General features: G+C 44.0%; 1 protein-coding gene across 2 annotated transcripts in view; it reads right to left on the bottom strand.

Annotated features, from left to right (window-relative positions):
* pcdh7a (protocadherin 7a) overlaps positions 1-25,988 on the bottom strand; it is a 191,178-nt gene that overhangs the window by 22,343 nt on the left and 142,847 nt on the right. Inside the window, exons 3-6 of one of the 2 annotated variants that reach the window (XM_086211401.1) lie at positions 24,633-25,106; positions 22,540-24,569; positions 20,334-21,510; positions 13,173-13,955 (exon numbers count right to left, since the gene is read on the bottom strand). In XM_086211401.1, the coding sequence (XP_086067527.1) occupies positions 13,173-13,955; positions 20,334-21,510; positions 22,540-23,972 (3,393 nt within the window). In that variant the 5' untranslated portion in view covers positions 23,973-24,569; positions 24,633-25,106. Of the gene's footprint in view, positions 1-13,172; positions 13,956-20,333; positions 21,511-22,539; positions 25,107-25,988 lie in introns of both variants that reach the window. The other variant, XM_086211400.1, reaches the window with a different exon arrangement.

Here is a 25,988-nt window from a genome sequence, read left to right as displayed (position 1 = left end):
CATTTGTGAGAAGTGGAACCAGCTGTTCACCGTGTTCTTCCTCAGTTAAGACCCCAGAGACGAATTAGTCGCAATGTTTTTTTAGAAGAAGAAATGATAAGACTTTTGTGTGTGTGTGTGTGTGTGGGGGGGGGGGGGTCAAGGCAACTGGCAAGGGTGGAGGTACAAAGGAGGTAAGATGAAGTTTGGTGGTGGTGGGGGTGAAGAATGATGTACAGCTCTGAAGACGAGCACCAGTGTCTGGAACTGACAGTGAAGTGATCAGAGGAGGGGAGCAATCTGCAAGAACTGAACTATTGATGCAGGCCGTTACCATGGAAATACTTTCTGAATTTTTCAGTGTCGACAATTTTGAGTTCGCGATTGTTCGACAGAAACCCGACAGCAGGCTCTTGACTTCCTTTCAGACGAGAACGGTTGAAAACTCTGATATTGTACTTTATATTCACTGTCGTCAGTGTCAAAGTTAGCTAGCGACAACAAAAAAGATCAGCGGCTCACAAACAGCAGTGCGTGTGGAAGACTGGCAGCCACCAGCGTAATGTACATGCCAACATTTGACTGTCAAATTCAACCTGCATTTCTGCCTGCATCTGCTTTGCCTCGCTGCTGCACAGGTCACCGCTGTACTTCACACTGACTCATTTTGAAAGGGCATCATCCAGTCACAAACTCCAAAACCTGAACCAGCACATCAGGAGTGCATCTCGGTACCTCCTGCACCACCCGGCAGCGAACCTGTGCTGCGCCCCTCTGGCTAAACCAGAGGCGCTGATTCTACTGTATGACCATCAAAGATGGGTCATCTAAATGAACGGAGTTTTTGAAAATGACCCCAGTGAAAAAACAAACAAACAATGAATTACTGCTTCTTACTGCTCCGCTGTGAGAGCAAACTGTTGATTTATTTATGTACCAATATCTCAGAAAAATGGATTTTGAGTGATAATACCATTTTTATTAGAATAAGGAGAAATTCCCCAACCGTGGGCAAAGTTAATGTTTCCCTTTATCGAACGGAAGATTCTAAATCACTCAGATAATGTTGTCAAAGGATAGCCGAGACCAAGCCTGCTGATGTATGTCATGTCTGCGTGATTTATGTGAGCTGAAAAGATCAAACATTAAATCAAACCATTTTATAGATGCACTGGCTAATGTCTACAGCAGTCAGGATGTGCTGTGGCTACATGCTCTCCTAAATATCCCTATATCAGACTCACATTCAACATAAAGCCCCATGTGGGATCAGGATCAGGAGGGAGGAATTATTTAACCCGTTTATAACATCACGATAGAGAAATGTCATTTTTTGGGGGGGGGGTTTTAAGTCCAACAAAGACCTTTTTTAAAAATTTCCTGCAGCAGCAACTCAACACAGGCGCGAATATTACACTCAAATCTTTGATATTCAATTAGCAGTTTAGTCAATAAATTTTAAATTCAACGTTTGATCACACTTGAAACCATGCCGCCGTCGCCGCTGCTTTGTGGTCGAGATCTACTGAAAGTGTGGCCAAGCATGGTGAGTGCGCTTGACTTCTGCCTTTTAGAAGTTTCAGGAAACGGGGGGGGGGGAACAAAAACAATCCAGACGAGAGCACGTCGAGGTGAAATAGTGGATTCAACATTCTTTTTTTTTTTTTTTGATGGAAGGCTCCCTGCATCGGCTCTGTTGGATTTAAAAGCAGCGGCGTCAGCAAAGGCCGGCATTAAGAAACACTCTCGCAAATCAAATTCTAATCAAAGCTTGTTCTTTTTAACTGCCGTGAAAGCTTTCATGTTAACACGACACCGCGACCAAAGCTCCATTCACGCTTTTAAAAAGAGTGACCGGTCAATGAGTACGAGCGCGCGCGTGTGTGTGCGTGTGTGCGTAACAATAGCCCATATCTCTATCAACACACTCTATCCTTGCTTCTAATCTTACCGGTGATACTGTGTGTGACACTCACAGTCATGCATAAATTGTTTGTGATCCTGCACTGTACTTGTGTACAGGGGTGCATATATTTTCTCAGCCATCTCAGGTTGTCGGCTCAGATGTGAGATTTCTTTTATCCAGCCAATTAGAGGTTGCCATTTCATCCCCATGGAAACCTGTTTGGGTCCTTAATTGGTGGATATATTTGCATGACTTTGATTACAATTTTTTGTGCTCGTGCTTGTGTGTTTATATATAAATATGTATACAGATATATATCTTTGGTTCCGAGTGATGTTCAATAAGTGTTGTTTAGTTCGTGTCGCTTTCATTTCCCTTTTTTCTTTCCCTTTCTTTAAGGCTGTGCGTTCGCTTTCTTCATAATGTCTCTGTATTTGTGAAAATAGGAGAACAGAGTCTTTTAAATAATGCACGTCTGATTTGTACCTGAGAATCGTCGACCCATTAAGAACCAGCTTTACTGTAATGCTGCGAAATTACTGTGCTGAATTGGGGCCAATGAGAGTTCAGTTGGATTCATCAGCATTTTGTTTCTGTTGTTGTTTTGGGCGAAGGATTGCCTGCATGGTGAGAAAATCATGTTATCTACACTCTGGACGCTGGTAGTTTTGCAATGTCCATGGGAGAGGGAGTTAAAAGTGATGTGGTGAGAAAGTGTGATTATGTAGTCTGAGTGTGTGGTTGTGTGTGTGTGTGTGTGTGTGTGTGTGTGTGTCAAACAGGTCAAACTATTGTAATGCGTGTGTTTAAAGGTGCCGGGAAGATTTCTCTCCAATCGGCCGGCTATTTCTTGCGGTTTCAGCTTTACCTGTCCTTGTAAGGTGGGCGTCTCTTATCTGACCTACCTCTGATATGAAGAGGGGAAGTGGGGTTGAACAGGAGTACGAAATATTAAAAAAAACAAAAAACAAAACACACACCCAGAAATTCATGCTCAGATACATCAAGAGAGAGGTTTGGGTCAGTGGTATAATATGGAGCATCGCTACAGGCACAGGCCTGCCTACTCAGATTTATGTAACTTCAATAACGCAGGTAGAAAGCTCTCACTCTGTCACACACACGCACGCACGCACGCACGCACGCACACACACACACACACACACACACACACACAAACTGGGCTGGTCCCACTCAAGAAGTGAAGCTCCCTCCCCTCCCTAACCTTAGACCCATATACCTCATTTCTATCTTTTCATTCCATCTCGTCCTCCTCTACACTCCCTCCACGGGCTTCTCACCCCTGGGCAAAACCCAAGAAAGTATTCTCATTTTGTAGCTTCACATCTCCTTCTACCACCCATTCAAGCATCTCCCTTTCTCCCAGTCCCCTTATTTCCTCGTCTCTTAGCCCCCTCCCTCCTTCCATCCCTCCCCACCATCCTCTTCCCTCTAAGCCTGACCAGGAATTTCTTCTCCTCTCTTCAACTCATTTTTCTCTCCTCTCCCCCCCTTCACTCTTCCTCTATCTCCATCTTGATCTTCAGATTTATCTATCTTCCACTAACAATTCTAAAACAGATGGCTACACTTAGCCCAAGGCAAAAACATTGGCTTTGGACTACAGCTCTTCCATGGCCAGTCTTTCACACATGCACAAGATCTAATAAGCTGATATCCGGTGAGATATGTGCTGTGATTTGCCAGTAGCAAAAATGCATAAACCATATTACACAGTACAGATATTCACACCTAAGGCTTGTTCCTTGGAAGCACGCTTAATCTTATACAAAATGAAAAGTAAAGTTAAAAGCTGTCGTTAACTGGAGTCTAAAAACAGAAAGGGGGGAGTAGTTATGCGCTATTTGCAAAGTGTAAATATACTATGAAGTGTTATTAAAAAACAACAACTTTGGAACCTTAAAAAAAAAAAACACTTTTAAAAGATGGATCCAGATGGAGAGTGATGAAAAGAGATGAAACCACTTAGGGAGAACAGAGAGATCAATCAGAGGGAAGACAGATGGAACAGGTTGTGCCTGCGTGTGAGTGTGTGTGTGTGTGTGTGTGTGTGTGTGTGTGTGTGTGTGTGTGTGTGTGTGTGTGTGTTTGTGTGTAAGGGTGGGACACACATTGGGAATGGAGGGTTGGAAGGATACACTTTTTTATTGGATGAGTTACAGAGTACTGAGTTGACAGGCTGACAGGGTCTATGGCACACTGAGTCATTCAGTGTACTTAAAAAAAGATTTTTATTCTTAGTTTTGTAACTTTAACTTTCCCAAACAGACAATCTGATAAAACAGTCACATCGATTGGCCAGGATTGGAAAGATGGGACATTTTTGGGGCAGTTTTTACCTTTAAAGCTCATTTTTTCTTGATTCTTTATCAAATCACTTCCAGCATTTGTGTGTCCAACAGTGTGCAGAATTATCCTGATTTGTTCAGTTGGCTGGATTGATTCAAGTATCTGAGGAAATATTGAGAGAGGCAGAGAGACGCAGCTGGAGGGAGATGACAACCGACCTTCAAGTGTGTGTCCGCTTTGAACAAGGATACACAACCCCGTAAATGTGTTAAGGGAAGCATCTCCCACCCCTGTTTGTTTAAACTCAGTGCGTTAAGACCCAACGACTGTATATTCTTTAGAGTTTTAACAGTTAATCATTAACTATTTTGGAAATTTTCAATATTAGTCTTTTCTCAATCAAAAAGTCTGAATTTGGGAGTGTTGGATGATAAGAAAAGAAGAAATATGAACAAATCACTTGGGGCTCTGGGCAAATGTTTCATTCATTTTCAGGTTTTCATCAGATTAAGTGATTAATAGCGAGAAATGTTCAGCAAATCAATTGCGACAGTGATGAAAATATTCAGTAGTCGCAGCCCTCCATGCTCTCAGCTCACTGTTGGTAAGATTTAGCTGAAAGTATTCAAAGAGTAGAAAGCCCTCGCTATATTCCTCCGCCAAATAAACTACACGGACACAGATTATGAATATCACCAGAATTCAAATAATTGTCTTCAATTTTCTTCCCATCTGCCAAATCCAATCCAATCCAATCCAATCCAAATATGCTCCTACTTTTTTGAGATATTGGCCCTGATATCAAAAAGAAATCACAAATATTAAGATTATTTCCAGAATAATCACACCAGTATATGACATAATAATAATAATAATAATAATAATAATAATAATAATAATAATAAAACTAACTTTAACAGCTATATCCTGTTGGTGGCCCAGAACAGTCTCCAGGATTCAGGACATTTCTTTCTCGTAAAATGATGTGTCATTTCATAAAATTCCATCCAAATGAGCCCATTAGTTTTTGAGATTTCCTGGTGACAAACTATTTAACAATTTACAGGCAGAAAAAAAAGCTAAATTGAATCCAGCGTGCACAGGCTTCAAGTTCAAATCCTATCTCTGGGCTCAAGAGTTATTAAAAAGCTGAATACTCAACAGTGATCTCCTTCTGATGGTGCAACCACAACCATCAGATTAATTCACATGCTGCCCACTGAGCGTCAATGTCACGCAACGTCCACTGGCAGAGGTACAAGAGAATTTCACCTCAATTTCAACTAATTCACTTTGACCCCTCCTGACACGAGTTCCATTCGATTTGAATTATTCAATCGGGCTGAGCTCGGGCTTAGTCAAATTCAGTTTAATTCAAAATCTATTCACGTCAATGGAATTCAAACCAACTCAATACCACTTAATGCACTGAGGATTCTTTTGTGTAGGTGGATAAAACCAGTCTCAGGCCCACTAAGCTGCCTGGAATCCCTGTCCGGTGTGAAAAGAGTGCCTTTGTCTGGCGATATTGGATAATATTGCTCAGCCCACAGACAGCCATTAAGGTAATGCTGTAAGGCAGATGAGCTGAATGCGGAGCTATACAACAAGTCGTGAAGAAACAAATAAAAGGAAGCATCTCAGTGAAGGTTTCGCTATATAGGTCTTTGTGTGTGTGTGTGTGTGTGCGTGTGCGTGTGTGTCAGGGAGTTAAGAGAGAGTGTGTTTCAAAGCCTCCACAGATGTGTGTGTGATTCTAGGAGACAGAGTGTGCCTGGGATGGTGTATGTGATTCAATCCAGAGGGAACGGAAGAAGAAACTGATGTAAGAGCTGGAAAACTTTTCTCCTCTCGTTCCGTGTGTCATCCCATTCTCATCCGAGTTTGTCTGCTCGCGGTGAAAAGTGTATATGCATAAGGATCTGTGAGCGTGCGTAATTATGTGCTATTATGTACACATAAGAGCATGTTTCACCGGGAATGTCGGAACGTGTTACAATCACACATCTGACGCTGCCTGCCTGCTGTGTTTGTCCCTGCCTCAGCTTGTCTGTACGTGTATGTGTGGGAATGACATTCCCACATTCCTGCCATTTCAGAGATTGAAACAAAGGCTGAAGGGAGGAGTTGTTAACACAGTAACATTATCAGCTGAACAGCTCGTCTGGATTATCTCGTGTGGTAAACAGCCAAGACAGACAGGGGACTTCCAATCACATTCCAGCCCTGGCTGACCTTGATGTGTGAAGAAACAGACAATTTCTCTCTTTCTCTCCCTGTCTCTGCCTCCTGCAATCTCGCTCCCTCTGAATCTCTCTCTCTCTCCTCCGCTTTGTCTCGCTGTCTTCGTCCTGCTGTCCTGAGCGCACGCAAAGAAAGAACACAACACAAATATCATTGATTTTAATATATCTGGGGGGACTTTTTTTTTCTTGTTCCTCTTATAACCTCAACCCCCACCTTAGAGCGTCCCCTCGCCGTAACGTCCTTCTGATCAGGATCCAAAAATGTTAAAAGGAGAAATGAGGAGTTAAATCCCCCCCCCCCCCGCCCCCACCCCCAAATGTAGCGAAAACAGCACAGCGGTTGCTCTCATCAGTTTATAAAGTGGATTTGTTTAGAACCACGACACTTTGTGCAAACAGAAGGCTTTTGCCAACATTCACAGTCCCCAAAAAAAAAACACACACAAAAAAACCAATCAATGTTCTTACTAAACAACGAGCCTGCTTCCAAGTGAGGTTTTGGTTCATTTGTGACATGAATGCAAAGTGGACTCACCGCAGGACGCTTTGGGTATATGATATCAGTCTGAGTTAAACCAGAACAAAAGCTCTTAGATGCACTATAGGATCTGCTGGGTGATGGTCTCGTCTGCCTATGTGGGTCATACAGAGTCATATGCATTAAATTGACAGATTGTCTGTAATGCTGATGGATAATAAAAGTAAACAATCTAATCCTTTGGGGATATTTCATTAAATACTGACACTAGCGCAGCAATAACTTCAAGTTTGGATGCTTCGATTCTTACACTATCAGGTCTTTACAACATGATCTCATCAACAGGTTGTTAATTCAAACAGAAAACACAATTCCCACTGCTGCACTTGACCTTCAACTGGGCTGACTAGATACTTCGTTACAGTGTGTTTCTGTGTATACACCTCGCTGCTACAAAAAGGAAATATTCATCTGCAATCACAAAGATACAAAAAATATATACCTAAAGATATGAGATGGGAAAAATGAGGACTCTGAAGTTCATGGAACGGCACCTTTCCATTCAGCTCATTTCAGCCTGCTGGGAGTTCTTAAACCACTCAAATTGTCCTGTTAATTAAGTTTTTTCCCACTGTTCTTGTAGCCAATCCAGTTGAATTCATCATTCAATTTCCACATGTAGACAGACAACCATTCACACTCACAGTCACACCTACAGTCAATTTAGAGTATCAATCAGCCTCGTCCCCTCTTGATGTCTTTGGACTGTGGGAGGAAGCTGGAGTACCAGAGAGAACCCACACAGGAACAGGGAGAACATGGAGACTCCACACAGAAAGATCCTGTGATGGAGCCGGGACTCAAACCCAGAACCTTCTTGCTGTGAGGCAACAGTGCTGACCACTGCACCACCGTGCAGCCCCAACCATTCAATTTTCGACAAGTTGTACGAAATTCTTATAGGAAACTCAATTCTGATAGTTTATTTTAGAAGTGTAGCAGGCTAGTAGTGTATTTTTTTCACATATTTACAGCCAACTCCATCCATCTCGTGTTGATTTATTGTGTTGGGGTTTGAGTCGCAATAAATTTTTGGCACAAAAATGTTTACTGCCACTGAATCCCAGCTGTCAACTGATAGCAGGATCAACCCTGAAAATAACATATGGGACGACCCCTAATTGACACGACTACATGATCAGTTAAAAAGTCCAAGCGGAAGCTTGAATAATTCATGGCTGGAGACGGACGAGTTCCACCTGCTTTTACTCATAACCAACTATTACTTTGAGGCCAGCGGACAGGATGACTAAAGACCTGTGCGTGGTCTGAAGAAAAGATTTTGTTGTGTTTGCTCATGTGGTGCCACACAGCAACACAGGGTTAACAGTCTACCAAAACTGTCCAGTGAACCCAGTGACCATCAGTCAATACGCTTTACAAAACTTGGAAAGGTTCAGTGTGAAAAAGTGCTGTTACGAGCAAATGATGGGAGTTTTTCTGGTTTTTTTTTAAATCTTAATTAAGGCCAGTGGAAGTGATCTGCATCTTTGGAGCTGGGATATTCAGCTGTGAGGTATCTGTATGATCTGGGTCAAGTGCAAAATCAATATTTACAAGGTAAACACGTGTTCTCTCTCCACAGTGAGCCATCGAACACAATGTCTCCTTCTTACCCCTGAAATGTTTGAACCTTTTTCAAACCCCTTTCATCACCTATACCCCTCACACTTATCTCACCGTGTGACTCATGTTTCCTTCCTGATGCCCACTGACTCACCTCACCTCACCCCCCCCCCCCCCCCCCTCCCCTGCTCTCGCTCTTTGTCTCCAGGTCAGTAGATCAGTTTTCAGTCCGGCTCTTTAGGTGATCTCCACTCTGGTTACCTCGTCCTCCTCACCTCTCCCTTACTCCCGCCTCCTCACCTCCATGAGCATATGGCAGCCTGCATGGCCTGAACTTGCTGTGACTTCCAATAAATACATCATGTGTTGGTATCATCATGACAGGGGTTACAGGTCGGTTACAGAGTGTGTGTGTGTGTGTGTGTGTGTGTGTGAGACTAACAGTGACTGTGAGGGAGGGGGCTGCGTGCATGATTCTGTTTGTTTATGGTTGACGGTACCTTCACCCCTATGACCCTAATGCATGCATCACAGGAGGCGTATGTTGTGAGGATGCGTGCCTGAGTCTGTATTGGGGGGGCGGGCGGCGGCGGCGGTGTGAGTCTATGACAGACGCTCATCATATTTAATCCTGAAGGGATTTCGTTGAAATGAAAAGCTGCTTTTCAATTTTATAATCCAGTAGACCTAATCGCTTCACCCACATCCGTCCATACAGTCCAATTAGATGAACAAGCCTGGCCGGATTAGTCCTATTCACCACAAACTCATCTCAGTAGCCTGTCCTGGCTGTGTCCAAACACTGGTGCACATCTTCATGAAGTCCAGAACCGACTTTGCTTGAAGAAAAAGAAAAAAGAAGTGCAGAACTACAACTGTCAACTCACAGGTTTCTACTGCAGTCTTGGCCTTGTTAACAGGACATTGATTAGACTTTGGATGTCTGTGTGTGTGTGTGTGTGTGTGTGTGTGTGTGTGTGTGTGTGTGTGTGTGTAAGAGTGTGTGGTTCGATACAGCCTTTGTGGCATTGCACTCTCACCCGCCCCCACACCCAGCTTGGTCCAGAGAGACAGAAAGTGCTCACTGCAGTAAAAGAAGAAGTCGCACTAGTAAAAACGCTGAGTCAATTTATTCTCAGAGGTCAGCGTGGCACATGGAAGATGCTACGGTAGCAGCGGTGGGGTCTTTAGATTTATGCCCACGCAAAAGGCAAATAAAGTGGGTGAGAAGATTTAAAAATAAATAAATAAATAACAGAACAGAGGGTGAAAGGTAAAGAGGACAGTGCTGCGCTACAGGGCTCATCAAGGGTAAGTTATAACAGCGCAAAAGATAAAAACAAGACAAAACATAAATGGCTCCCATGACCTTGCTTTTTAGTTAATTGAGGCCATTAGACAAGAAAAACAGTTTTATGGCGGTGTGTATATCGTGCATATGTCTGTGTGTGGTAGTGGTAAGAGGGTAAAACCAGGCCACTTTGCCCATATTGACTGCAGTGCCATGTGACTGCTGTGATCATTAATGTGTCCTGATGCCAACGGGTATCCTGATGACCCACATCTCAGCAGTCCACTCTAACTCTTTGGCTGCCACCCAACCCAGATCTCTCTCTCTCTCTCTCTCTCTCTCTCTCTCTCCCCCTCCCCTAACTTAAAGGCATGTAAAACAACTCCTACGTTTCTTTACACTTTCCCCATTTACCTTTTGGGTTTTTTTTCTGAAATGATTCAGACCAAAGCAGCTGTGAAGTACAGAAACCTTTCCCGAAATGTTTGGTCTAATTTCAAAATGTGATATTTGACAACTGATTTTTGATAAGGACAAAAAAAAAAAAAAAAAAAAAAAAAAAAAAAAGATGTTAATAATTCATAAATTGAAGGTATTATGAAAAGATATTTGGCGTCAATGCTACATGGATATATTGGCAGTAGAATGTAAAAATGACAGAAGATACCCCGTCCTTTGATCACCACTGAGCAATCTCTCTCTCCTCCTTTTGTTTCCTCTCGTCTGAGTCATTCTTTTCCATCCCCCTCCTCCCCACACAAATTCTCTTTTTTATTGGCTTGAGCTGCCTTTTTCTTTATCACCAACCCTCTCTCTTGGACATATTCTTACCTCCTTCTTTCCCTCTAGATAACCTCTATCTCTCAACACTCTCTCTGTTATACAACCCTTGCATCTTCTTTTTTTCCCCGTTTTACTTGCTTTTACTCTCTTCTCATGTTCACTTTTGTACTTATTTACGCCAACCGATACAAGATATCCTTTCTCTTCCATTTCCTTAAAGTTCCCTAAGTGCACACTTGGACTTAGACTTAAGTTACCTCCTCGTATCAGCCGAATAGTCAAAGTCAGTCCATAAAGTGAGGATGTTGTATTAGGCCTTCTTTGAATAATGGCGAGAAAAAATGGCTATTGCAGAACATTATGATGTCACAGTGAAGTTGACCTTGGACATTACATTTTTATCACTTTATCGTTTGATCCTATTTTGTGACATTTTTGTCATAATCAGCAAATTAATTCTTGACTTACGGCAACGAACGGTGAGATTAACCTTGACCTTTCATTAACACATCCTAATCAGTTCATCCTCCAGTCCGAGCGGATGCGCTGAATTTCGAGGGAGACATTATGTTCTGGAGAGTCGATCAGATGGATGGAAGACATCATTTCACAAGTGGGAGACTGACTGAGCTGCTTTACCATCTTCTCTGGCGCAATATCGCCTCTCATACACGACACTCAATTCTTATTACTCGCCTTTTTTCAATATGTTTTTTCCCATTTTGGAGCTCCCTTGTTGGTCTGATGGTGTGCTGACTTCAGATGAACAGTTTTGAGAGTTTTCACTGACCCAGTAAAGGAGCTTTGAAATTCAAAGTTCCTACCCCCATCTCGTTTACTCCATCTTCCTCCCTCCAAACCTCCTACAATTCTCTCCCACTCCTGATCTACTGCTACTCCAAATTCTGTCAGCGCCCCAGTTCCTGCGTTTGGCACATACTCACCACCTTTTACTCCCTGAGTCTATCTCTCACTTGCATTCACATATGAAATGCATATGCCTCAATGGATTAAGTAGTCCCTGAAGCACAATGACAGACACCCACCAACACAAACCTGCTCATGTCACTGTTTGTGTTAACAAATTCCGACACGTACACGAACACCGTCACACACGAGCACCCAAAGTCTTAGACGTACACCCACACACATATAGAGCTGTGTATAAAACTATTAGGTATGTAATATTTTGGGGCCGGTTTGATGTGTGTGGGGGGGGGGGGGTACAATCCACTGCAGCAGAAGAGTTAATTACCCCACGCGATCAATAATTCATTGTGCTGTCAGTTTGTGTGTCTGTGCGTCTCCATATGTGTGCTGGCATGTTTTGAGAGCACGTAAGCACGAAGACCAAACTCTCCCAGTAAGCATTTTCTTTCCCTGGGAACGACAGATTAAGAGGATTGACTCCGTAATGGATTAACCTCAGGAGTGTGTGTGCGTATGCGTGCGTGTTCATGCATGTGTGCGTTGAGCAGGATCAGTGAGCCCATGTATGAATTGATTAGCCTAAGAAGCTCCTCTCGTTCCCTTTTAATGACCACATCAGCACTTTTTCGCCACGGGGAGGATAAAAGTAGAACTGTCCATCAAGGAAATGAGACACCGCCCCTTTAAGAAGGGTTAGCTGTCACTCAAACATCAGTCTTAGCAGCACTCCCCATGGACTAGCTAGACCCTGCTGTGTCAGTGTGTCTGCGATGATAGATGGTGCCAGTGTGTGTGTGTGTGTGTGTGTGTGTTGGTGTGTGTGTGAAAAGATGGGTGACTGACCGTCTCCATGCAGTATTTATTTGTCAGCAGGACTTCAGCTTTTAAACGAAGCTTCCTGAGCAAACATAAAAGTCACTGTGGCTTTTATCTACGCAACTGATCTTGCTGACGGTTAAAACATACAAATTGAGGAAAAAATAACAGCTGGAAAAAAGAAATTGAAAGACAAACTGACCAATTACTCTGGTGGAAAAGAACAGCTATATTCACCCACTCCCTCTGTGCCCTTCATGTAACTGAACCCCTCAGGGGGGTATTCTTCACCCGTGCATACATCTTAATAGCAAATCATAAATTCATATATTGTAAAGTTACAGTTGGGGGCGAATTATGTCCCTTGCAATAGATTGGACTAAAAAGAAGCCTGATGCCTGACATGGAGCGCGCACACACACACACACACACACACATACACACACACTGGCAGCAGGGTACCGTCACAGTGCTCACAGGCTTAGGATGCTGACAAAGGCATACGGGTGTGCGTGCATGCCAGCGCACACACTGACATCTATTTTGTGGAGATAAAATGGTGTTTAGATGTTCGCTGCGGGGAGTACGGTACAGTATGTTGTCAGCAGATGTGTGAATAAGAAGACATGAAGCCGGGGAGGAGAAGGCAGAGATCAGGAGGCAGAGCGCGGACAAAGAGCAAGACAGGGAGTCAGGGAGAACTGACTCAATGAGTGACTTTCAGGAATAGTGTCAGGAAAAAATTTGGAGAAAAAAATCGTAGGCCCTTTTCAAGTTGTGAAGCCAGTTTCTTCCCAGAGCTCCTACCTGTTTGCTGTACTTGTTCCCGGTCTGGCAGCCATACTCTGAGCATTGGTCAGATCCCAGAGACATGGCATCAGCATTGCCACTGCCCCCACTACTGCTGCTGCTGGAGCCGGTACTCCCCACACAACCTCCACTGCCCACGAAGGTATTGGAGGGAGGCAGCTCCTGGACTGCCTGGTGCTTCTTCCCCTCAGCTGGAGGAGAGTGGGGCTGAAGATTGACGGCAGGGAGAGGTGAACTGGATTTATAGTGCCTGGCAAGATCTGGGCTTGACTGATGCCTCCTGCCGCCACCCATCCGTGGGCTGCCAGGGTCACCGTCCACAGCACAGTAGCGAGCTGCCAGGCGCTCGCTAGCACTGCTTATATCCTCCTCCTCATCATCATTGGCGTGGCGACGAAGCCCATTTACTGTGACAATACCACTGTAAAGTGATCTGTCTGACTTTCCTCCTCCAGCTGCTGCACTGCTGCCACCTCCATTGCGTTTGTCCCGTCGAGGCTTGCGCCCACGGTCTGATCCGCCGCCACGGCCAGCTTGTGGTTGAGCCCCTGGAGGGCTGAAGAAATCTTCCTCCGGCTCCTTCTTCCCAGCCTCATAACCATTCTTGCCTTGAGCTCCGCACTGCCGAGCCGTGACGACAAGGAGAATGACCAGGATGACCGCTGCAGCTCCTGCTAGGACACCGATAGCTACACTGAGGCGCTGCTTCCCTAATGCACGCTCACTGTCTGGATCCCCTGCGATGTCCAGAGACAGTGGAGCCATCAGGCTTCGGGCCACCTGGGGTGAAGGAAGAGAAGAAGAGAAAGAGAGAGGAAAAAGAAGATGCAAGTTTAAAACACAAAGTTGAAACCATCAATGTGAAAAACGTCTTAAACAGCAACTATAAAGGTTGACACAGTGGGTGTGAGACATCAGAGAGACATGAAACAGCATCTTCAACTTAATTAAACCCATCACTGTGTTTTAGTGGGACAGCTTTTCCATTATTCCCTGACACATAGTGTGTCACTAAATATATAATTGCTCTTGCTTCACAGTTGCAGTATTTCAAGTTGTATCTTGAATTCTCTACTTGTGTGCATCATCTGCACTTTACGGGAATTTCTTTGGGCTGTGCTGAGTAAAGCTGTTTGTAAGAAGAAAAGGAATATGTAGATGGCAAGAAGCTGAAAAGTGAAAGAAAGAGTTAATAGACGGTAAATAAAAGTAATTGTACGTGTGTTGAGCGGCCTGAGGATGATGTTCTGTTGTGACATTTGATTCATTACTTTTGAGGTATTTACAGAGCGTAACATTTCCCAAACCACATCTGGGCTAACCTTACTCTTAACCTTACAGAGATACTTAAGTTCAAATAGTGTATATTTCTTTTCATATATTCACCAATAGGTCTTTGTTAAATTGCTTCTTTTTGACTCCAAAATGCAGGAAGATCCAGCCATGTACATTTAGCTTGACGTCAATGCCGCCATGCTTACCAACCGTTAACAACAGCAAAACTATATTGTCTTGTATAATCCATGTCCTCTTTATTCAGCTGTATGCTCAGTATTCCACATACACTTTGACTTGAGCTAAAAAACAGAAAACTGTCCCCCAGTGGTTCGGCACTCCAGAGATCGAGCGCAGACGACAGCAACTTAGTCGGTTCAACTGAATGCGCCAGCTGGTCATGATTGGTGCTATGAACGAGTGTCAAACTGAGAAAGAAGTGATGCAGCAGTGAGAAACAGTCTTTGTCTTTGTCAAGACAGCTATTAGTGAGTACTTCTGACGCAAAACACACGTTTCACTTTAGCTACGGACCTTAAAATCAGTATTTTCCCAAATGGGGACAGTTTTTGTCCTAACTGATCGTTTTCTACCCAATTTACCACCCTCAAGTGTTTTTTTTGGGTCCCTGAAAGTGTCTTAAATCACCTACAGACACACACACACACACACACACACACACACACACACACACACACACACACACACACACACACATACAGCGTTAGTACACTCCTAAAAAGATCATCACAAGAAAGTGAGGTTATGCTGAAGCACAACAGAGCCACTACTTGTTATGGAGCTTGGCTTGATGGGAGACAACAAAGCTTGAGAGTTCTGGACGTCTGGTCATGAATCTAAATAAAACGAATCAATAGGAATCAATCAATGTTGGGAAATCATTATGCAGAGACAACATGTAAAGCAGAAACACACAGGTGCAAACCCACACTAATATGTATGCATGCACTTGTGCGACTCTATGCAGAGTGTAAGCTATCTGTTAGTTAGACAACTCATTATGTTGCCCTGACACCTCGTCTCTGAGCTCATATGACAATTTCTTTGCCCTGTCAAGGCTGGAAATTATATACTCAAGTAATCCCAGCTAAGTTCTGGATGGCAGGTAATAAGGCTTGCAGGAAGGAGTCGGAGAAAAACCGAGGATGAGGGTGAGAGGGTACCCCATGGTTTGCGGTAACCAAATAAAATGACTACAGCCTGCAGTATTGATAACTCTGCAGCGGATGCCACTCACACAACCGCACTGCCTAACTTTCTTATTATACTGTGCTAGGCCTATTAGGCTTACTTATATACAGCAACATTATTCACTCCAACTTCCTGTTACCCCCCCTAGCAAAGAAGGGTTAAGTTTCATTGTTTTTAGTGAGTTGTGTTGGTTCTACTCCATTATTCTCTTTCCACTGCAGAGGGCATCTCCGCCAGGCTCCGCTCTCCCCTCATCCCTATTGTTCTTCTTTTGCCTGCAGTATTCCTTTCCATTTCCATTCTGCTGGGCATCTCTCTGGCAAAGTGCACCCCTGCACTGCTGCTGTATTGTTTGTGAAAAGGACTGAGACTATAGCGGTGCACTGCCATACGTACAAACATGTAGCGCTGTGCACAAGCCACGTGTCTTGTGTTTGAGAGTGTATGCCCTTAAATAGAGAATGTATGGTATAAAGTTAGGAGTCAACTCCATGCGTGTGTGAAGGCAACATCTGAGGGGAAGCTCATCCAAACTCAGGCCGGTATGAAGTTTGTTTATATGAGCATGGAACATTTCAGCTTTCAGGAGGATAAGGGCAGCAGCCACCTCTACAGCTACTTTCAAGTGCATCACTCTGATGTATTCCAAACTCCCAGTGGAATCTTCCATTCTGCTGCATGAGCTTTGTTCCGGCTGAGCTTAACACAACCATCTATCTCCTCCGCTCTCCAAGGACTCTGTTATCTGCCTGTCACTACAGATGCAGATGCTGTGACCAAGACAAGTTCTCCCGTGACCACACTATTGATTCAAGCTAAGGATGTGCCTGATCTTAGATGTAGCTCCATATATTAACAGTACTGCGTAAGAATAGAGAGATGCAGTTTGGTTATTAGGTAATAATGAAATAAACAACAAGGGCACAAGCGTGTCACTCAAACACGGCTCATATAAAAGTTACAGCAACTGAGAACAATTTCTGAAATCCAGCCACTGATTTGGATCTGACCCACAATTTAATGGGGCAGTATGTCAGCTATATTATCAATAAAAAAGAAAAAGAAATATTATATGAGCCACACCGGTCTTAGAAAATGTTGGAGGCTGCATTCAAACAAGACTTTTACACAAGCCTGGTATCAAATTCAGAGAACCTCTTGCACTTTAAATTGATGCCTCAATGCCAGAGGAGCTATCTCCAGAGCCATTGACACGAACTGCGGCTGAACCTCACATTCTGTTGAAGCGGAATGTGAGCAGCGAGAATAGAGGGCTTTAGCAGAGATCTTTGTAGTTCAAGTTAGAGAGTGAGTAGCTGACCACAAGAATCTAACATGCTCTAACAGAGAAAATAGAGAGATCTTGAACACTGCCAGCCTGTTCAGGTATAAGACCCCAAAAAAGAGCAATTATTCTTACTCTGAACAGTACCGTACATGTTTTTCTTGATACTCATTATAATATTTGATCATTACTGTATATCACAATATTTCACACAACAGTTTTTTTTTCCGCCAAAGTTTGCAGTGCTAGTTTTTGGAGTTGTGAGGGCGATCTGATCCCCATTGCTTCACTTAAACTTACCACATGACACGCCAAAGTCAAACCCTTCACTTAGGAGGTGACAGTCTCCAGGGCTAAATGTTCCTAGCACATTGAGCATAGAAGGATTAAAGTACTTGAGGGTTTTAAAGCATGAATGGCGTCTGTGGCCGTATAAAAGTTAGACCAAGGAGCTTTAAAGTTGAGTCGGTCAAATGAAAATTTAGTACATTTCCCTTATATACTTTAATCTGTTAAAAAGTAGTAGATTAGTTAGTATATAACTATAAAATCATCAATTTATAGGATCTGCCTTCAAGTTCTTTCTTGGCCTTTGCTAGCGCAGCTAATGCTGCTCCCAGATACCAGCTAAAACATGAACTCTTTAGGTAATTCATTATATAAAGCCGACTGTATAGATATTCAAAAAACTTCCAAGATAAATGGATTCTTGGTGAAATACAAAGTCTGAGAAGAGTAAAACATTATCACAAAAAGCGCTACTCCGTTTCAAAGAACAGTGTGCAGCATATCTGATGTACAAAGCACAAAAAAAGTTTCCCACGACAACAATGTTGAAAATCTAACAACTACATTCCTTCTTCCTCTTGCTGAAAACTCCGTAGCATCATATTGTAGCTAATTATCCGACATGGGTTCACCGAGTACTGCTGGATAGGAGAGCAATTTTCTATCGCGGTGTTGCAGAAGAAGCAGACGTTTTCCTTCCCTAATTACATCTGGCATCTATCCACCACTCAGTTTGACTTCATTATGAGATGGAGGTATTCTCTCTTCACTGACTTCTATTCAATTACTCCGCCAAGTTCCTCCCTGCAATCAAACTAAACTATGCATATTGTAATCAAAGACGGCTTTTATACCAGCTTGGACACATTACACCCCATTGTTAGATTCAATAGCCCCAGTCATTTAGGCGCATTGCAGTTAATTCCACCTGTCAACACCATTGTTCCACCGCTTACCAAGTGTTCCATTCTAATCCTCGCCCCCCTGGTTGTTCAATTTGTACTTTTCATTCTACTCTTAAGTGAGAGCATTATATTCATGAGACGCACAGGCTAATGCTAAAAGTGACACCTTTCTTGTTGGTTTAAAAAAAACAAAAACATCATGAAGCACACAATTCGTCTGACACCAAGTTATTATCCTCAAGGAAAACACAAGACTCTGGCTTAGAAGGGCACATATTGTGGTTGCCATGCTACTAGCATCTTTAGAATAGCCAGTAGAAATGAGGAATTAACTTCCAATTATAATATTGTCTTTAGAAATCATAAACCTTCCACCGGGAAACTCTATTTTGTCTTTGTGTGTTTGTGTGTGTGTGCGTCTGTGTATATGTGTGTGTGTGTGTGTGTTGACACAAGTTGAAACACTCTTGGAAATACCACAAATATAAAACGTGTGCAGTTCCCAAGGGACAGGCACCGCAGAAAAGAAAGAAAAAAAAAAAAGGTGCACCTGCACTGAAAGATGTGTTGTCAAGATCACAATCTTTGGTTGCTTTTTTTTCCACGCAGGTTACATAGAGCGCCATAAAACACCTTTTCTTGAGTTTTTTGACACAAGAGCCCCTGTAAGTTATTTGACGTCCGCCTAGTATTTTTTGGGGGTGGAGGGTGGGTGTCAACACAATGGCACAGTCTTTTTTTTTTTTTAAATTGTGCTCTTTTCTGCTTTCCTCTGAAATGTAACGTTCACGTCATGTTGCATGCACAGACCTGACAGCTGAAGACCTTTTCCCTCGAGAAAATACATGAATGTGGTCCAAACTAGCATCGAGAGGGGGTTTAAACCACAGTACAAACACAGTACTTCTCAGTGCAAACACAGTAACCACAATGCCACCGAGACGATTTAATTATTAGTCAATACAATTTACTTTGTCCTCACTTGAGTGGGAGTTTTAGTAATTATTATTGTAAGCCTTTAGAGATGGACTGAAAATGTTTTAAAGCATAATGGGATGTTCATTTGATTAATACAAAGAGGGCTGAGAAGAAGAAAAGGTTTGCGCCAAGCTTAATTTGAACTCACGCTGTTGGAGTTATTTCTGGTATCCCAGTAATGTCTTAGAGTCAAATCAATTACATCTGAACTTCAGTGTGGATGTTTCAGGCTAATTCTGATGTCAAAGTACAGTCTGCGTTCACAGAAGGTCAAACAAATGAGAGCTGTGTATTTCTATACTTTTTCCCACTCAAGTAAAAACTTACTTAAGAGTTCTTCATTACTTTGTTCTTTGCGAACTACAAGTGTGACAAAAAAGCCTAAAACTCATCAATATTCAGGTCTACAAGAGACCCTACTAAAGTACAACTTCTATTCAAATGAGCGTACTTCAACCTGCTCCGTAATACAACACTAAACTGGGACAGGCCCGTCTCTCTCTCTAGCTCTGTGCCTCTACTATCGAAAACTCCCCCCTAATGATCTCTCACTCTTTCCCTCTCTCTCTCTCCCTCATACACACACACACACACACACACACACACACACACACACACACACACACACCTAATTCTGTCAGCTCTGAGTTCATTGTAGCATAAGAGAAGAACCACTTCAGTGATAACAGCTATTTTAACCACGCAGTCATTATAAGAATGCATGCTGGACAAAGAACACACTCCAGTAGGATCTAAACAACAAAGACGCTGGCATTGCCAGTAGCCTTCAAAAGATAAACGGGGTTCTCTTTTTTGGGACAAATATAGACACAATTGTTTCCTCAGAAATGGGCAGAAAATTGCAACACCAGACTGGAGAAATTATCCATTTATCTCATTCTATCAAGAAAAATAATCTTCTTACCAGTTTAGTTTAAATAGCTACAATCAGTTGTAATTACCACCCTCCTCTTTTGTAATGTCTTGTCACTGTGGCCATGATTTGAATGGATCAAAGGACGGTATCATCACTATCATTATTGGTCTCATTACCAACTCTGTGGAACAATAGTGGTCTGCACACATCACAATACGCAGATCATTACCTCTTCAACTTTAGACTGCCTTCATTCAAGTTCGACATTCTACTATACTTTTCTTGCTGGTGCTGTGGTCATCTAAAAAAAACAAAAAACTTTTACACATAAGGATTACCTGAGCATCCACTAGGGTGGCATTGACCAAACTCTCGTTGATGAAGACATGAACCAAAGCAGTAGCACACAGGGAGGGGATCCCACTGTCATTGACTCTGACCACAAGGCGATGCAGACCTCTGTGGCGCCTCTCCAGGGGTTCTGCCAGTGTGATCACTCCATTGGTGTGGCCAATCTCGAAGAGTCTGAAGGGATTCCCTCCCACCAGAGCGTAGCGAAGGTCAGCATTCGGACCAGTGTCTGAGTCTATGGCTGTTACTGTCCTGACTATGGTGCGGGCATTGCTGGCAGGTGGCAGGAGGGTGTAGGACTCATTGGTCGGAGAGGTGATGGAGGGGGCGTTATCATTTTCATCTGTCACAAAGAGTGAGACAGTGGCAGTGGCAGTTCTGCGTGGCTCCCCTCCATCGACAGCTCGCACACGAAAGGTGTAGGTGGAGAGCTTCTCACGGTCAAATGACAAGGATGAGAAGATAGTTCCTGTGTTGTTCTCAATTGAGAAGACCTCCTCTCTCTCTTTCTCTCCATCTTCTCCCTCTGTCTTCTCTCCTGTCTTCCTGTCATCAGCTCCGTCCGTCTCCACAAACAGACTGAGTTCTGCATTCTCACCTTCGTCAGCATCTGTCACAGTGACCATACCAACGGGGCTGTTTGAAAGCAGGTTCTCTTTCACGTAGAAAGTAAAGACTTCCTGGACAAACTTTGGTGCGTTGTCGTTACGGTCAGTCACCTGGATGACAACTGTTGCAGAGCCTTGTAGAGAGGGAGTGCCTTTGTCCTTGGCAATAACCCGGAGTTCATACCTCTCTTGCTGCTCACGGTCCAGCACACCAGTGGCACGGATATCACCGTTATCTGCATCTATGTAAAATGGCCCGTTAACAGCAGGGTCCAAGGAATACGCAATCTCTGCGTTCTTGCCACTATCAGCGTCTGTGGCTACCACAGTGACCACTCTTTCACCAGGTGAATTGTTCTCGGCAAAGTGGACTTCTACTACGCTCTGGGCAAAGGTTGGGGCGTGGTCATTGATATCTACCACTCGCACCATCAGCGAACTGTTGCTGGACAGACTGGGGCTTCCAGAATCTACCGCCACGATGGTGACACTGTACTCTTTGGTGATCTCGTAGTCCAGCAAGGCAGAGGTATGCAAGAAGTACTTTTTCTTGTTTCTGTGAAATGATCAAACAATAAATGCCACAATTGTTATTGATGACATGTCAATTAAATGCAGTGGGTACTGTCACTAATAGTTAAACAAATGACAATACGCTGTATTGCAGCTGCGGAGTAATGTTCTGAGATTGCCTTCTCTATAGGTTGTCCCTCGCACTTCTCAGTTCATTAGATTTGGAAAACATCCTGAATAATTGGCTTGAGAGCATTAACATTTCCTGTCTGCACAGTTGTGATAATATTCCTAAATAAGTCATAAAACCCTTGACTTTAATGAATATTTATTCTCAAAGTTTAACTACTCTGGAGCCTGAGTGAATGAGTTGCACCACTTGAACTAAGTTAAAATTAAATCTGCATGAAACAACACTTGAGCCACTCTTCTCTGAATTCTCTGTGGAACATATAAATTGTGCAAACTCTTCCTGGGGCAGCAGTGTGGGTGAGCTATACTGTATTGCAGTTGGATGTTTCATGTAGTTCATGACATTAGAAAACATAGTGTATAAAATCACAGTTTGAATCAATGAACATTAGAGATATGTCAAGTTTTTATATTTAATTACCTCGTCTGGGACTGTCTTTAAATCAATGTATAACAGAGCGGTGTTTCTGTTGTACAATTAAGTTGCTTGGGAACACATAGCTGGTGATAATGTAAATGGACCATTGTTTAATTATTCTGGATATTCTTTTCAAGATGATCATGATGATGATCACGACCAGTTTCACCAGTTTGTCCCTGATAAGTTTGAACCAGGTGCTGCAAATGCATGATCAATAACAAAACTTTTCTTCTGCTTTTTATGTTCTTTTCTTCATCCTTTCGTCAGTTCTTGTTTTATATACCATTTTTGTGACAACTCAAGTAAAGTGATACATCAGTCAAATCCAAAATGCGCTTTTAAGTAGTGTATGTGTTCGGAGTCCACGAATCAGAGTTGATCGAAAACTATCAGATTAATTAGCTCCCGACTCCTTCTCTATTGTGGGTGTGACTCACTGTGAAGGCGTCCCTGCCTTACCTGTCAAAGGCTTCATCTGCAGGTAAAGGTGGGAGTGCTGTTTCACCAGCTGGCTTCAGCGTGAATGGAACATCTCCTACGACCGTGCAGGTCACAGCCCCGTTCTCCCCCTGGTCTCTGTCGGACACCTGCACCAGAGCTACTGGGGTGTCCACCAGAACATTTTCTGGTACTAACGCCGCTCCATCTCGAACGGGGATTCGTCCGATCTTACGGATTTCCACCACTGGGACGTTGTCATTTTCATCCCTGACAGCCAACACTACCGTGGTTCGGTCGGTGCGTGGTGGCTGACCTCTGTCTCGAGCCATAACTGTGAACCTCAGTTGGGCCACCTCTTCCCTGTCGATCCTGTGAAGAACACTCAACCATCCTGTCGCCTCATCCAGCCGCAGGAGTCGTCGGACTGACTCAGTGGCAGCTCCAAAGACATACTCTACCTGCCCGTTGACTCCAATGTCACGGTCTGAAGCTCTGACTTGGAGGACCGGTGTTCCTGGAGGAGCATTTTCCGCCATTTCTGCCTCATAAGTCGATCTTTCAAACTGCGGGCTGTTGTCATTAACATCAGTGATGGAAACACGCAGCAGGGCTTGGGAGGAACGTGCTGGGTTCCCTCCATCTCGAACCCGTAGGATCAGCTCATATGAGTCTTTTTGCTCACGATCCAAAGCACCTTTCACAATGAGTTGAGGTTGTTTTTCTCCATCTGGAATATCTGCCACTTGCAGTTCAAAAACGCTGCTCCTGGCTCCTCCTACTACTCCTCCATTATCTCCACTTCTACCTCTTCGGTCCCCAAGTCCATCAACTCTAGCAATAGGGTTTCCTCCTGTTGAGCGTCTAGTAGAACTTGACCCAGATCCACCATCTTGGATTAGCTCATAGCGGTCAATGCCATTTCGCCCAAAATCCCTGTCAGTTGCGGTGGGCAGCAGGTAAAGAGTACCGATTGGACGATTTTCCTCCACTGAGAGCTGGAGGACAGGTGAGGGGAAAGCAGGAGTGTTGTCATTGATGTCTGTTATGACCACACGACCTTCAAATAAGTCTACCCAGCTCTGCAATGGCCCAATCACTGACACCTCAAAGTCCAAGAAACACTCATTTTCATCAAATATCATCTGGCACTGGGGGAGCTTCTCTCGGTCAATGCGTCTTGGTCCTGTTGACAGCTCACCTGTCACATTATCAATCTTAAAGAACTCGGAGCCGCTCTCCAGGGCAAAGGTAACATCTCCGCTTCCCGTACCTGCCGTGAGCCCCAAATCCGCAGCCACGTTGCCGATTTTGACGTCAGGTGGGCCCTCCTCCGCTACCCGGTACCGGAGAGCTGAGTGTGCACCCGGTAGCTGAGTCAGCAGCTGCAGCACTAAGACCACGAGGCTGAGAGCCTGCGCCGCGGAGGAGTGCACTGCACCAAGCCTCTGCATGGCTCCGTCCTCCTCTGCTCTCTCCTGCCTGCTCTGACTGCCTCCGAGCAGCCTCTGCTTTATTGGTGTTTACTGGCCTTGTGTACCTCACAGCGTGGGTGTTTGATTTATCCTTTCTTACCTCCCTGTCGCTCTCTACGGACTGACGGCTCTGGTCCGGGGTGGAAAAAAAAAATCTCACTTAGTTCACTCCAGCCAGGCTTTTAGGCTTCTTTTTACTTAGCAATGTTTTTTTTTTCCCCCACCCCAACTTCTACACTTGTCTCTCTGGGCTGTTCGTGCCATAAAGAAAAAACCCCATCCTGCTGCGAACAATGAAAAAAAGGGGAAAAAAAGGAAAAGAAACTAATTGCCTTTGATTAATCCGCTTCACTCTTCCTCACTCCTCCTTTCCTTCATGTATCGGAGTATCCCGTTGTCACAGGAGGACACGTATCAGTTCATAATGCCATTTGTAATGTCTTTTTATTCCAGTCACATTTGGGACAGCAGCTTTTCACAGTTCGAAACTGCAATGCAGCACCTCTACACAAAAGGGGGGAAACACTGATCGACTCGCGGGATGCGCCAAGAAAAAAAACATTCCCATTGAGAAATCTAAAAAAAGAAAAAAAAATCAGTTGAGAAGAAGTCTTTGGGACGCTGCTACTGGATTCTTACCTTAAAAATCCAGCTGCGTTTTTCTCTTTTTTTATCTCCCGCAGTGGAGCAACGTGCAAAAGCCGCCGGATTCCTTCACGCAAGTTCTGAGGTGTGCTTGCCAAAGCGAGTTGCTTCTTCTGTTATTTATTATCCTCATAAAACATGATATGAGTGTATGTCGTGATGCTAAGAGGGAGATCCCGACATCGGCATCATTGAAGCGTAATCCTGTGCCGCTTGTGCCCGGGATGTCTGTGATGGACCGAGTGAAGATGCGTCTTTTTCCAAGAGTCCCGCATTCTCTCTCTCTCGCTCTCTCTCCCTCTCTCTCTCCACATGCGCCTCCTCCTCCGGCTTTTTTTTCCCCTCTCACCTGCACTGCCTGGGACTGCTGCTGTTGCCGGTCTCCAGCGATGCTGCAGTCTCTCTCTCTCTCTCTCTCTCTCCTCACTACCGCAACATTTTCCCCGGCCGCGTAACTCGATCGCTGAGCTGTAACGGGAGAGGCAGCAGAGGCGGTGTTGGGTCGCCTTGTGTGTATGTCGGTTACAGGGGGGACAGACCTCCTCCCCCCCCCCCCCCCTCCGTCATATAGGAGGAATAAATGGCTCGGTGTCCCGGCTGCTGGCAGCTCCTGGTGGGAAAATATCTTTATTCAGATATTCAAGCAGGGGACAAGAAAGCAAAGCGAGTGATCCGGCTTTACTAGAAGCTGCCCGCAGCTCAGTTGTATTTCTGCTGGTGCAGCTATTTTGGCGCGGGGCACGTGTGACGAGGCTTCATTCATTCTTTTCTGAATCAGGCAGTTTCCTAATGGGACACCATCAGTGGGAGGTTCATACGATACGATATTCTAATAGTGAACTAAGGTGTCAATCCACTGCTGGGATCTACTGCAGCATATTTGCACTTATTAATTATTCACTATTTATTTACATGCTCTCAGACATGCTCTCTTGCCTTTTCCAATATGCCACTAAGGATGTGAGGATGTTGTCTCTCTATAGGCGGACCGACCTGCCTGATAAGGAGCGCAATGCAGCATCAGTCTGCTGCTATTGAACACTGGAGCTTCCACGCTGCCGCTCTGTTTAACACCTAACTGCGTTTTTAATTTCCGCGTTCCTTTAAGGTTAAAAAAAAGCCCATCAAGAACCTATTAGACAGTCCCGTCTCACTTAAATGTCAAGGAGTTCCCCGGACATAATCTTATTGACTTGGTGGAAAGATGTGCGCCGGCAGATGGTAAACAAAACCTGACAAACTGCAGAGAGAGAGAGAGGGGGGGGGGGCGGTCAAACTAACCCCCTCCTCCTCACCAGCAGATATAGACTTTTTTGCTGTCTATCACTCTCCCTTCAAGCTGGAACCGCG

Source organism: Aulostomus chinensis, chromosome 8, assembly GCF_037954235.1.
Source record: "Aulostomus chinensis isolate RoL2024-O1b breed Wild chromosome 8, RoL_Achi_v1.0, whole genome shotgun sequence".
Taxonomy (NCBI): domain Eukaryota; kingdom Metazoa; phylum Chordata; class Actinopteri; order Syngnathiformes; family Aulostomidae; genus Aulostomus; species Aulostomus chinensis.
The sequence above is the reverse complement of the archived record's forward strand: the minus strand, read 5'-3'. Positions and strand labels throughout refer to the sequence as shown.